Here is a 13,543-nt window from a genome sequence, read left to right on the forward strand (position 1 = left end):
GAGCTGCAAATAAGTGAGTCTGCACAGCCTGGCACACGATTTATATTGGAAGTAGCAGAAGATGCAGATATTGGCTTAAACTCTCTACAGAAGTATAAACTCTCTCTTAACCCAAGTTTCTCATTAATAGTTAAGGAGAAACAAGATGGTAGTAAATACCCGGAACTGGCACTGGAGAAAACTTTAGACCGGGAACAACAGAGTTACCATCGTTTAGTCCTGACTGCCTTGGACGGTGGAGATCCACCCCTAAGCGGCACCACTGAGCTCCGGATCCAGGTAACTGACGCCAATGATAATCCCCCGGTATTCAACAGGGATGTGTACAGAGTCAGCCTTCGGGAAAACGTGCCACTAGGCACCACTGTGCTGCAAGTGTCAGCCACCGACCAAGACGAGGGCATCAACTCAGAAATTACTTATTCCTTCCACAGAACCGGGCAAATCTTCGGTCTGAATTCAAAGAGCGGGGAAATTACCACTCAAAAGAAACTGGATTTTGAAGAAACCAAGGAATATTCAATGGTAGTAGAAGGGAGGGATGGTGGTGGACTGGTTGCACAATGTACAGTTGAAATTAATATTCAAGATGAAAATGACAATAGCCCAGAAGTTACATTCCATTCTCTACTTGAAATGATTCTGGAAAACGCGGTGCCTGGAACACTAATTGCTTTGATCAAAATACATGACCAAGATTCTGGGGAAAATGGGGAGGTTAATTGTCAATTACAAGGCGAAATCCCTTTTACGATTATCTCTTCATCCAAAAATTCGTACAAGTTGGTAACAGATGGAACCCTAGACCGAGAGCAGACCCCGGAGTACAATGTCACCATCACAGCCACAGACGGGGGCAAGCCGCCCCTCTCCTCCAGCATAAGCGTCATCTTACATATCAGCGACGTCAACGATAACGCTCCGGTTTTCCACCAGGCGTCCTACTTAGTCAGTGTACCCGAAAACAACCCTCCCGGGGCCTCCATCGCGCAAGTCTGCGCCTCGGACCCAGACTTGGGGTTGAACGGCCAAGTCTCCTACTCCATCATGGCCAGCGACCTAGAGCCTCTGGCACTGGCCTCTTACGTGTCTGTGAGCCCGCAAAGTGGGGTGGTGTTCGCGCAGCGCGCCTTTGACTACGAGCAGCTGCGCACTTTCGAACTCACACTGCAGGCCCGCGACCAGGGCTCGCCTGCGCTCAGCGCAAACGTGAGCCTGCGCGTGTTGGTGGGCGACCGAAACGACAACGCACCGCGGGTGCTGTACCCCGCGCTGAGTCCCGACAGCTCTGCGCTCTTCGATATGGTGCCGCGCGCTGCAGAGCCTGGCTACCTGGTGACCAAGGTGGTGGCGGTGGACGCAGACTCAGGACACAACGCCTGGCTGTCCTACCACGTGCTGCAGGCCAGCGAGCCCGGGCTCTTCAGCCTGGGGCTGCGCACGGGCGAAGTGCGCACAGCGCGTGCCTTGGGCGACAGGGACGCGGCCCGCCAGCGCCTTCTGGTCGCCGTGCGTGACGGTGGACAGCCACCACTCTCGGCCACTGCCACGTTGCACCTGGTCTTCGCCGACAGCTTGCAGGAGGTGCTGCCGGATATCACTAACCGCCCCGACCCCTCTGACCCCCAGGCTGAGCTGCAGTTTTACCTGGTGGTGGCCTTGGCCTTGATCTCAGTGCTCTTCTTCCTGGCCGTGATTCTGGCCATTGCCTTGCGCCTGCGAAGCTCCTCCAGCCCCGCCGCCTGGAGCTGCTTCCAACCTGGTCTCTGTGTCAAGTCTGGACCTGTGGTCCCCCCCAACTACAGTGAGGGGACTTTGCCTTATTCCTACAACCTATGTGTTGCACATACAGGAAAGACGGAGTTTAATTTCCTAAAATGTAGTGAGCAATTGAGTTCAGGACAAGACATACTTTGTGGTGATTCATCTGGGGCCTTATTTCCACTTTGTAATTCCAGTGAGTCGACTTCTCATCCTGAGTTGGTGAGTTTCATTTATGTCTATTCTTTTTCATTACCCACCCAATTTTCTGTATTTACATGAAACTAACGTACATTTTCAGGTCTAATGAGTTGTCTTAGGGAAGTTATAGCTGCTCAGAAAGCTAGCCTACCAGTCTTTAAGAGGAGCAGTAAATTGTGAGTTGTTATGTAGCATAAAAGAAGTAGCCTTATAGATTTACAAAATAGTGGGAGTTTGCTCTTAGCTTCCTAGCTAGCAAAAACATTTGGTGCGGTTTTTTGTCCTCTTTCTCAAAGCTAATGAAATTTACCCATTCGTTCTCATTCTTTAACATGTTTATATTTTATTATATGTAGCTAAACATTAAATTTAATGTATGTAATCATTTAATTCATCTTTTAAAGCAAAGAAACTGCTAGTAGGTGTCTTTCTTCACTGATTTCACTGGTAGTTTCCATCTCTTTCTCATGTTCCTCATATATACTTTCTTATTCCTACCTAATGGATTTATGATTTTTTGAATCTCCTAAAATTTTATTAAAAATACTATATGTTGGCCGGGTGCAGTGGCTCATGCCTGTAATCCCAGCACGTTGGGAGGCCGAGGCGGTTGGATCACACAGTCAGGAGTTCAAGACCAGCCTGGACAACATGGTGAAACCCTGTCTCTACTAAAAATACAAAATTCATCTGGGTGTGGTGGTGGGCGCCTGTAATCCCAGCTACTCAGGAGGCTAAGGCAGGAGAATTGCTTGAACCTGGGAGGTGGAGGTTGTAGTGAGCTGAGATCACTCCATTGCATTCCAGCCTGGGCAAAAAGAGCAAAACTCCATCTCAAAAAAAAAAAGAAAAAAAAGAAAAAAAAAGAAGAAGAAAAATACTATATGTTATGTGTATGAGAGAGAAACAGAGAGACTGATTCACTGAACTTAGAAGGTCCAAATCATCCAAATCATTTTCTAAATTTATCCAGGTTTTCTTGGATGCAAAATCCTTCTCTACCTCTATATAATTGCCAGAAGAAACTTACAAGCAAAGGAAATGCTATTGCCTGAATTTCTCTTGCTCGGAATCCTGACATATATTCTTGAAGAGGGGGAAAAAGACACCAGATTTGTCTTATCGTTTGGAGCTCTAAATATAAATGACTGGATGTTTTCTTAACATCCTTGTAGGACAGAAGGTGAATACAGAATTATTCCATTTTTAAGAAAAAAACTACTAGTCTTGTGTACATACAAAGCTCCCATTACATGGTATAAGTCTTTTGCTTGGTTTCCCTTAGTATGTGATTCCGTAAATGGGTTCCTTACAAAGTGCTGAGATTTCTTATAATACCACTTACTTTTAACCTTTCAGTAGTTTTCTTTCTTTTATATTTGTGTTCTTTTTCCCCAAATTATTATATAAGTTTAAGTGACCCTTAGAATAATGTTTAAGACCACTTTAAAATTGTATAATTCATTGATGAAGGATTAAAATAGAAACTTGCTTTTCAGTGTATATACATTTGAATCATTGAAACACAGTCTGTGGGCCGGGCGCAGTGGCTCACGCTTGTAATCCCAGCACTTTGGGAGGCTGAGGCGGGTGGATCAAGAGGTCAGGAGATCGAGACCACGGTGAAACCCCGTCTCTATTAAAAGTACAAAAAAATTAGCTGGGCGTGGTGGCGGGCGCCTGTTGTCCCAGCTACTCGGAGAGGCTGAGGCAGGAGAATGGTGTGAACCCGGGAGGCGGAGCTTGCAGCGAGCCGAGATTGCGCCACTGCACTCCAGCCTGGGTGAGAGAGCGAGACTCCGTCTCAAAAAAAAAAGAAACACAGCCTGTGCATGCATTACATATTCACATTAAAAACACTAAGCATTTTTTGAAATAGCAGAAACGTTTAAGCAATCACAAAAATGTAAAAATTTCCAACCTTAATCCTGTTAATATTTAGCAATATTAGGTGAGAACATCTGTAACTATTGCTGAATTAACATTACTTTTATAATACAAAAATTTAAAAGAAACGTTTTTCCAGGAATTTTACCATCAAAATAAATTAACCCCAGAAAATAATTTCAAAGTGGATAATCTATCCTTATATGTGTATTCAATACAATTATATATTTTACATTTACAAACATACAATATAGGTATAAAAATTAAAAATGAATGTACTTCCAAACAAGATTGCACCTAAAAATTACTTCAGAAAATTGTTAAGATATACAGGAAAAACTGAAGCATCATAAAAAGGAAATTATAATAATTTACATATCTAGAAATAGAGTGCAAAATTCTACCAAGAACAAGCAAATTAATATTAAGCGATGGTTTGTGATTTAATAATACACTTACAGAAATTTTATTCCACTTTATTTACAACTCAGATATCTAAAAAATAGATTGCTTTTGAAATACGAATGCAAGAAACAATTGGAGAAATCTAAAATCATAATTAGAAGAGAGTAGTGTTTCCTTTATCAGCCATCTGAATGTTACACATCAGTGGGTGTAGTAACGGCTTAGGACTCTGAGCGCCGCTGTTGATCAACTCTAAGCAAAAATCAGGACTCCATCCGGATTTCCAGTTCTGCGACTACACAAAACCCAGCAGATACCACAAACCTGCTCCCAGGCTGCAGCAAAGCTCAGCCTCTTAACTTAGGGCACTCTGGCTTTCTTCTAAGGAAAAGAATCACCATACTTTGCAGGATGGAAGAAAGAACCTGATGAAGCAGCGCGCACAGAGAGCATTTTGAGAAAATTCCAAAGCGAGGCAGCAATGGCAGCTCCAACCAAATGCCAGCTCCGCGAAAGATTAGTCCTGCTATGCTCGCTCCTGGGGATGCTATGGGAGGCCAGGGCCAGTCAGATTCGCTACTCAGTGCCTGAAGAGACAGAAAAGGGCTATATTGTGGGCAACATCTCCAAGGACCTGGCTCTGGAGCCCCGGGAGCTGGCGGAGCGCGGAGTCCGCATCGTCTCCAGAGGTAGGACGCAGCTTTTCTCTCTGAACTCGCGCAGCGGCACTTTGGTCACCGCGGGTAGGATAGACAGGGAGGAGCTCTGTGCTCAGAGCCCGCGGTGTCTGGTGAACTTTAAAGTCCTGGTTGAAGACAGAGTGAAACTGTACGGAATAGAAATAGAAGTAACTGATATTAACGACAGTGCCCCAAAATTCCAGGCCGAAAGTCTGGAAGTAAAAATTAACGAAATCGCGGTTCCTGGAGCACGTTATCCACTCCCAGAAGCTATTGATCCGGATGTTGGCGTGAACTCCCTCCAGAGCTACCAGCTCAGCCCCAGTCACCACTTCTCCCTGGACGTGCAGACTGGAGACAATGGAGCCATAAACCCAGAGCTGGTGCTGGAGCGCGCCCTGGACAGGGAGGAAGAGGCTGCTCACCACCTGGTCCTCACGGCCTCGGATGGCGGTGAGCCGCGTCGCTCCAGCACAGTGCGCATCCATGTGACAGTGTTGGATACAAATGATAATGCCCCGGTTTTTGCTCAACCAATTTACCGAGTTAAAGTCCTTGAGAACGTGCCCCCAGGCACCTGGCTGCTTACTGCAACAGCCAGCGACCTGGATGAGGGAACCAACGGAAAAGTGGCATACAAATTCTGGAAAATTAATGAAAAACAATCTCTGCTATTCCAGCTTAATGAAAATACTGGGGAAATATCAATAGCAAAAAGTCTAGATTATGAAGAATGTTCATTTTATGAAATGGAAATACAAGCTGAAGATGGTGGGGGATTGAAAGGGTGGACAAAAGTGCTCATTTCAGTGGAAGATGTAAATGACAATAGACCTGAAGTGACCATTACATCTCTGTTTAGCCCAGTGAGAGAAGATGCACCTCAGGGAACAGTAATTCTTCTTTTCAATGCTCATGACCGAGACTCCGGGAAGAATGGTCAAGTTGTCTGTTCTATCCAGGAGAATCTATCTTTTAAATTAGAAAATTCGGAAGAAGATTATTACAGATTGTTGACGGCCCAAATTCTTGACCGAGAAAAAGCCTCAGAGTATAATATCACGGTGACTGCAACAGACAGAGGAACTCCGCCCCTGTCCACAGAAATTCACATCACCCTGCAAGTGACTGACATCAATGATAATCCACCTGCTTTCTCTCAAGCCTCCTACTCAGTCTACCTCCCCGAAAACAACGCCAGAGGTACTTCCATCTTCTCGGTGATTGCCTATGACCCTGATAGCAATGAGAATTCTAGAGTTATTTACTCCTTGGCAGAGGATACCATCCAAGGGTCTCCTCTCTCCACCTATGTCTCTATTAACTCGGACACTGGCGTGCTGTATGCTCTATGCTCCTTTGACTATGAGCAGTTTAGAGATTTGCAACTGCAGGTGAGGGCAAGCGACAGTGGAAGCCCACCACTTAGCAGCAATGTGTCATTAAGACTGTTTGTTTTGGACCAGAATGACAATGCCCCGGAAATCCTGTACCCTGCCCTCCCCACTGATGGTTCTACTGGTGTGGAGCTGGCACCACGCTCTGCAGAGCCCGGCTACCTGGTGACCAAGGTGGTGGCAGTGGACAGAGACGCAGGCCAGAATGCTTGGCTCTCCTACCACCTATTCAAGGCCAGTGAGCCAGGGCTTTTCTCGGTGGGGCTGCACACAGGTGAAGTGCGCACAGCTCGGGCCCTGCTAGATAGAGACACGCTCAAACAGAGCCTTGTGGTGGCTGTACAGGACCATGGCCAGCCCCCTCTCTCAGCCACTGTCACGCTCACGGTAGCCATAGCTGACAGCATCCCAGACATCCTGGCTGACCTGGGCACTCTTCAGATCCCTGCAGACCTGGAGGCCTCAGACCTTACCCTCTACCTTGTTGTGGCTGTGGCAGTCGTCTCCTGTGTCTTCCTCACCTTTGTTATCACACTGCTGGCCCTCAGGCTGAGGCACTGGCACTCCTCGCGTCTGCTGCGGGCTACAAGTGATGGGTTGGCTGGTGTGCCCACCTCACACTTTGTGGGTGTAGATGGGGTTCGAGCTTTCCTACAGACCTATTCTCAGGAGTTCTCCCTCACTGCTGACTCAAGGAAGAGTCACCTGATCTTCCCCCAGCCCAACTATGCAGACACACTCATCAGCCAGCAGAGCTGTGAGAAAAATGAGCCTTTGTTCGTCTCCGTTGATTCCAAGTTTCCTATAGAAGACACTCCTTTGGTTTCGGTGAGTTCATTTTTTTTCTTTCTTTCTTTTCTTTTTTTGTTTTTTGTTTTGTTTTGTTTTTGAGACAGAGTCTTACTCTGTTACCCAGGCTGGAATGCGGTGGTGTGATCTCGGCTCACTGCAACCTCCGCCTCCCAAGTTCAAGTGATTCTCCTGCCTCAGCCTCCCAAGTAGAGTAGCTGGGACTAGAGTAGAGTAGCTGGGACTACAGGCCTCCCAGGTAGAATAACTGGGACTACAGGCACACGCCACCACGCCGGGCTAATTTTTTGTGTGTTTTTAGTAGAGACGGGGTGTCACCATGTTGGCCAGGCTGGTCTTGAATTCCTAACCTCAAGTGATCCACCCACCTCAGCCTCCCAAAGTGCTGGGATTATAGGAGTGAGCCACTGCACCTGGCCCTTTACTTTCTGATATAGTTAGCTTTCTCTTTAACTGTTTGTACTTAAGGTAGTATAAGTTGATATCAGTGTGTTTCTCATCACTTTTCACTGGGCCTAATTGTTGCTCCAACACCGAAATGAGGCATTTGTTGGTTATGTTTGCTGATATAACTTTCATGTTCTCATAATCATTAACCTGCTGTCAACGTAAACCATTCTTCATGGGGTAGCTCTCAGCCTGCATTGATGTGGGCTTTTTGGGTAGGGTTGCTTGATTGGTTGCAGTGGACTCATATCATAAAATTCTTACTCCTTTTTTTTTTTTTTAAGAGATGGAGGTGTCATTCTGTTGTCCAGGGTGGAGTGCAGTGGTGTGAGTAAAGCTCACTGCAGTCTCAACCTCCTGGGCTTATGCGATCCTCCAACCTCAGCCTTCACAGTAGCTAGGACTGAGGTGGGAGGACTAGCAAGCTATGTTGCCCAGGCTGGTCTCAAACAATCTTCCTGCTTCAGTTTCCCAAAGCACTGGGTGGGGTGTGAACCACCTCACCCAGCAAATTCTTACTCCTAAGATCATTTATTCAGGTCATACTATGTTTGTAAGGGTAAACTGATAAAAAGGTAAATGTATTCTTCTTAGAGAAACAGCTGAAAGCCCAGATTTATTGATTCCATTCTTCCATTTCTATGATAGGAAAACACCCCTTTGAGGTTATATTTTTCAGATCACAAGTGTGTAAAGTATGTTTGTGTTTATAGATATTTTCTGATGAAGATTCAAACTTCAGTTATCCACTTCCAAACCCTAGTAAACCAATTTTTTCCCTTTAATGGTGAAAGTTGTAACGTCTTTTATTCTCATATTTTCAAAGGTCTTAATTTCCTAACGCTTTAATGTTAAATTATGGAGAATAGTAGGACATTCTTCTTTTCTATAGTATATGCTTGCTCAAGAAAAGTTTCTAAGACTGGACACTGTGAAATGACAAAACAAGGAATTAAAAATATTTCTTTTTTTTTTTTTTTTTGAGACGGAGTCTCGCTCTTTCGGCCAAGCCAGACTGCAGTGGCACTATCTCGGCTCACTGCAAGCTCTGCCTCCTGGGTTCACACCATTCTCCTGCCTCAGCCTCCCGAGCAGCTGGGACTACAGGCGCCCGCCACCGCGCCCAGCTAATTTTTTGTATTTTTAGTAGAGACGGGGTTTCACCATGTTAGCCAGGATGGTCTTGATCTCCTGACCTCGTGATCCGCCTGCCTTGGCCTCCCAAAGTGCTGGGATTACAGGAGTGAGCCACCGCGCCCGGCCAATATTTCTTTCACTTATATATTATTTCTGGCTCAATTCTCCAGCTTTTGAGGATAGAAATGAACTTGCATATCAGATATAATTTAAGAAAATATTCTCAGGAACTGCTGGAAGATTCTAAAACTATTTTACTGTTTTTAGCTATAAGGAAGAGAATAATGTATTATTTAATGTTATTTTAAACATAGTGTCGTTTCAAGTAGTAAATAACATTTCACAAGACATTTGAAAAATAAGCTTTGAAGTTGACTCAAAATTCGATGCTAAACATGTGATCCATAGATACATTGACGACTGCTGGCATTTCTGTGGAAATGAAGAATTGTTTTATTTGTTTGTAATTACTTGGGTTTCAGTTGCTTTATTTTTAAGAAAAAAAAGCTAAACTGTCTGGAAATCCTTTATGACATACAGACATTTTAATTATTTCAAACACATTTTCCCCCTTAAGCGGGTAACAAAAAAATAAAGCATCCTTCAGGCTCATATTTTTAACCATGCAACAAGAAAATTGTTACAATTTCTACTCTGAGGAGTAGCCTTTATACTTAGTATTCATAAATATTGAAATGTGTGTTAATTTGGGGAAAACATAACAGATGTCCATGAAGGCTTGTATGTCATGGTAGGTAGTTACTATTCGATACCACAAAAATGTCTCTTGCCCTTAAAACCAGAACACGAGGTTTACCAGACAGATGACTGAGCGGAGTATGGAAAATATTTATTTCTGTTTTTCTTAAGCTATGTAGGACTTAACTTATTGTGCATTGGTAACAGATTGTAGAACATAAGCTGAAAGATAAAATTCTTGACCTTAATGTCTCATCTTAAAAAGAAGCATTGATTGACATTCTATATCTTGTATTACTTAAAAATAATGAGGGAGCGCAGTATATATTAAACAAAGATTGGCTTTGTGGTGATCATTGTTGAAGGTGGGGTGATGGCTATGTGAAGGTTCACTATATATACTCCCCACTGTTGTATAAGTTTGAAATTGTGCATAATAAATTTATTTAAAACACAAAGCATAGAAATATCTACTATAATATTATGGTGAGAGCAAAATTTGAGGGGAATGTACACCTGCATTTTCGAAGAATATATACATTTTGGAGACCGAATTCAAAATGAAAAACCGGGCTGCTGCCCCGCACGGAGCCTCTGGGCGCCGCTGTCGGCCAGTGCAGAGAAAGCGCTGACGCCGGGGATCCCTCAGCCTCTAGCCTGGGATGCCCTAGGCAGCCAACAACAGAAAGAAGAAAACCAGCTCCCACACAGAGGCTCCCGGCTGCGCAGACCTTGCTCACCACACCGGATTCCCAGCTCCGAGACCTGGGATTCCTCCTGTCCTAGGTCGAATGCTCTTTTAGCGCGGTAGAGTGCACTTTCTCCAACTGGAAAGGCGGGGACCCAGCGAGAACCCGAGCGAACGATGGGAGGGAGCTGCGCGCAGAGGCGCCGGACCGGCCCGCGGCAGGTACTATTTCCTTTGCTGCTGCCTTTGTTCTACCCCACGTTGTGTGAGCCGATCCGCTACTCGATTCCGGAGGAGCTGGCCAAGGGCTCAGTGGTGGGGAACCTCGCTAAGGATCTAGGGCTCAGTGTCCTGGATGTGTCGTCTCGCAAGCTGCGAGTTAGCGCGGAGAAGCTGCACTTCAGCGTAGACGCGGAGAGCGGGGACTTACTTGTGAAGGACCGAATAGACCGTGAGCAAATATGCAAAGAGAGAAGAAGATGTGAGTTGCAATTGGAAGCTGTGGTGGAAAATCCTTTAAATATTTTTCATATCATTGTGGTGATTGAGGATGTTAATGACCACGCCCCTCAATTTGATAAAAAGGAAATACATTTAGAAATTTTCGAATCTGCATCCGCTGGTACACGACTATCGCTTGACCCTGCCACGGATCCTGATATAAACATAAACTCAATTAAAGATTATAAGATAAACTCTAATCCTTATTTTTCATTAATGGTTAGAGTTAATTCCGATGGTGGCAAATACCCAGAGTTATCTCTGGAGAAACTCCTAGACCGGGAAGAACAGAGATCTCATAGCTTGATATTGACTGCCTTGGACGGAGGGGACCCACCAAGAAGTGCCACCGCTCATATAGAAATTTCTGTCAAGGATACCAATGATAACCCCCCGGTTTTCAGCAGAGACGAATATAGAATTAGTCTTAGTGAAAATCTGCCCCCTGGGTCTCCTGTGTTGCAAGTGACAGCCACTGACCAGGATGAGGGGGTCAATGCCGAGATAAACTACTACTTCCGAAGCACTGCCCAGAGCACAAAACATATGTTCACATTGGATGAGAAAACAGGTATGATTAAGAATAACCAGTCATTTGATTTTGAAGATGTAGAAAGGTACACCATGGAAGTGGAAGCGAAGGACGGAGGTGGTCTCTCTACTGAGTGTAAAGTAATCATAGAAATCCTGGATGAAAACGACAACAGCCCAGAAATAATAATCACTTCTCTCTCTGATCAGATTTTGGAGAATTCGCCTCCAGGAATGGTTGTTGCCCTCTTCAAAACACGGGACCTGGATTTCGGAGGAAATGGAGAAGTCAGATGTAATATAGAAACAGACATTCCATTCAAGATTTATTCTTCTTCCAATAACTACTACAAACTGGTGACAGATGGAGCCCTGGACCGAGAGCAGACACCAGAATACAATGTCACCATCGTAGCCATGGACAGGGGCAAGCCGCCCCTTTCTTCCAGTAGAAGCATCACCTTGTACGTCGCTGACATCAACGACAACGCCCCAGTTTTCGACCAGACGTCCTACGTGGTTCACGTGGCCGAGAACAATCCGCCAGGAGCCTCCATTGCGCAAGTGAGCGCCTCTGACCCGGATTTGGGGCTCAATGGCCACATCTCCTACTCTATCGTGGCGAGTGACCTAGAGCCCCTGGCGCTGTCGTCATACGTGTCAGTGAGCGCGCAGAGCGGGGTGGTGTTCGCGCAGCGCGCCTTTGATCACGAGCAGCTGCGCGCCTTCGAGCTCATGCTGCAGGCCCGCGACCACGGCTCGCCCACGCTCAGCGCCAACGTGAGCCTGCGCGTGTTGGTGGGAGACCGCAATGACAACGCACCGCGGGTGCTGTACCCAGCTCTGGGTCCTGACGGCTCCGCGTTCTTCGATATGGTGCCTCGCTCTGCAGAACCCGGCTACCTAGTGACTAAGGTGGTAGCGGTGGACGCCGACTCGGGACACAACGCCTGGCTGTCCTACCACGTGTTGCAGGCCAGTGAGCCCGGGCTCTTCAGCCTGGGGCTGCGCACTGGGGAGGTGCGCACGGCTCGAGCCTTAGGCGACAGGGACGCAGCCCGCCAGCGCCTGCTGGTCGCTGTGCGTGACGGTGGACAGCCGCCACTCTCTGCCACCGCCACGCTGCATCTGGTCTTCGCAGACAACTTGCAAGAGATACTGCCGGACCTCAGCGACCGCCCTGTACTCTCTGACCCCCAGGCTGAACTGCAATTTTACCTGGTGGTGGCCTTGGCCTTAATCTCAGTGCTCTTCCTCCTCGCCGTGATTCTGGCCATTGCCTTGCGCCTGCGACGCTCTCTCAGCCCTACTACTTGGGACTGCTTCCATCCTGGTCTCTGTGTCAAGTCTGGACCTGTAGTTCCCCCCAACTACAGTGAGGGGACTTTGCCTTATTCTTATAATCTGTGCATTGCACATACGGGTACAAAAGAGTTTAATTTCCTAAAATGTAGTGTGCCCATACATTCCAATGAAGACATGGTTTGCGGTGTTTCTCCTGGAGCCTTAATTCCACCTCATGGTGGGGAGGATTTGACTTCACATCCTGAGACTCTAACTTCGGTGAGTTTCTCTTTTTTGTGTGTGATTTATCTAATAGTCTACTAGTTTCTCATATTTTAGGCATACTACTTTATTTTCATATCTAGAATCATATGTTTAAAATGCATAGCTTTTTACAATCTTTTCTCAATGTTTTTTCAATTATAGTTTTCACTATGTATTTGGTTCATAAGTTGCTCTATCTTTTTGTAAAAGAATGTCACCAGATTGAAGATATTTTGTCTTTGTCTTTTTTTTTTTTTGAGATGGAGTCTCTCACTGTTGCCCCGGCTGGAGTGCAGTGGCGTGATCTCAGCTCACTGCAACCTCCGCCTTCTGGGTTCAAGTGATTCTCCTGCCTCACCCTCCCAAATAGCTGGGATTACTGGTGCCCCTCACCACGGCTAAATTTTTTGCATTTTTAGTAGACATGGGGTTTCACTATGTCTACCAGGCTGGTCACAAACTCCTGTCCTTGTGATCCTCCCACCTTGGCCTCTCAAAGTGCTGGGATTACAGGCGTGAGCCACCATATTTTGTCAAGTTCTGACTATGGAACAGAAGCAGTGGTCTTGGCACCTAAGAAAACAAACAAGTAACCTATCTATTGAAATTTGCGAAGACTTAGTGAATTTACCATATCTTATTTATATATTTTTAAAGCCTAAAAATATTCAGAAGACAGGCCCAGTGGCTCACGCTTATAATCACAGCACTTTGGGAGGCTGAAGCGGAAAGTATCACTTGAGCCCAAGAATTGAGACCAGCCTGGGCAATATAGGGAGACCCCCCCATCTCTACTAAAACAAAACAAAACATTAGCAGAGTGTGGTAGCATTCCCCTGTGGTCCCAGCTA

General features: G+C 45.8%; 1 protein-coding gene across 6 annotated transcripts in view; it reads left to right on the forward strand.

Annotated features, from left to right (window-relative positions):
* Positions 1-13,543, forward strand: part of LOC116471632 (protocadherin gamma-C4) — a 151,620-nt gene that overhangs the window by 36,949 nt on the left and 101,128 nt on the right. Inside the window, exon 1 of one of the 6 annotated variants that reach the window (XM_032158162.2) lies at positions 4,094-7,159. The exons of 4 other annotated variants lie outside the window; for them this stretch is intronic. In XM_032158162.2, coding sequence (XP_032014053.1) covers positions 4,736-7,159 — 2,424 coding nt within the window. In that variant the 5' untranslated portion in view covers positions 4,094-4,735. Of the gene's footprint in view, positions 1-4,093; positions 7,160-10,107; positions 12,708-13,543 lie in introns of those variants that run through there. One more of the 6 variants, XM_032158165.2, reaches the window with a different exon arrangement.

The sequence above is a fragment of the Hylobates moloch genome, unplaced genomic scaffold (genome assembly GCF_009828535.3).
Source record: "Hylobates moloch isolate HMO894 unplaced genomic scaffold, HMol_V3 SCAFFOLD_6, whole genome shotgun sequence".
Classification (NCBI taxonomy): domain Eukaryota; kingdom Metazoa; phylum Chordata; class Mammalia; order Primates; family Hylobatidae; genus Hylobates; species Hylobates moloch.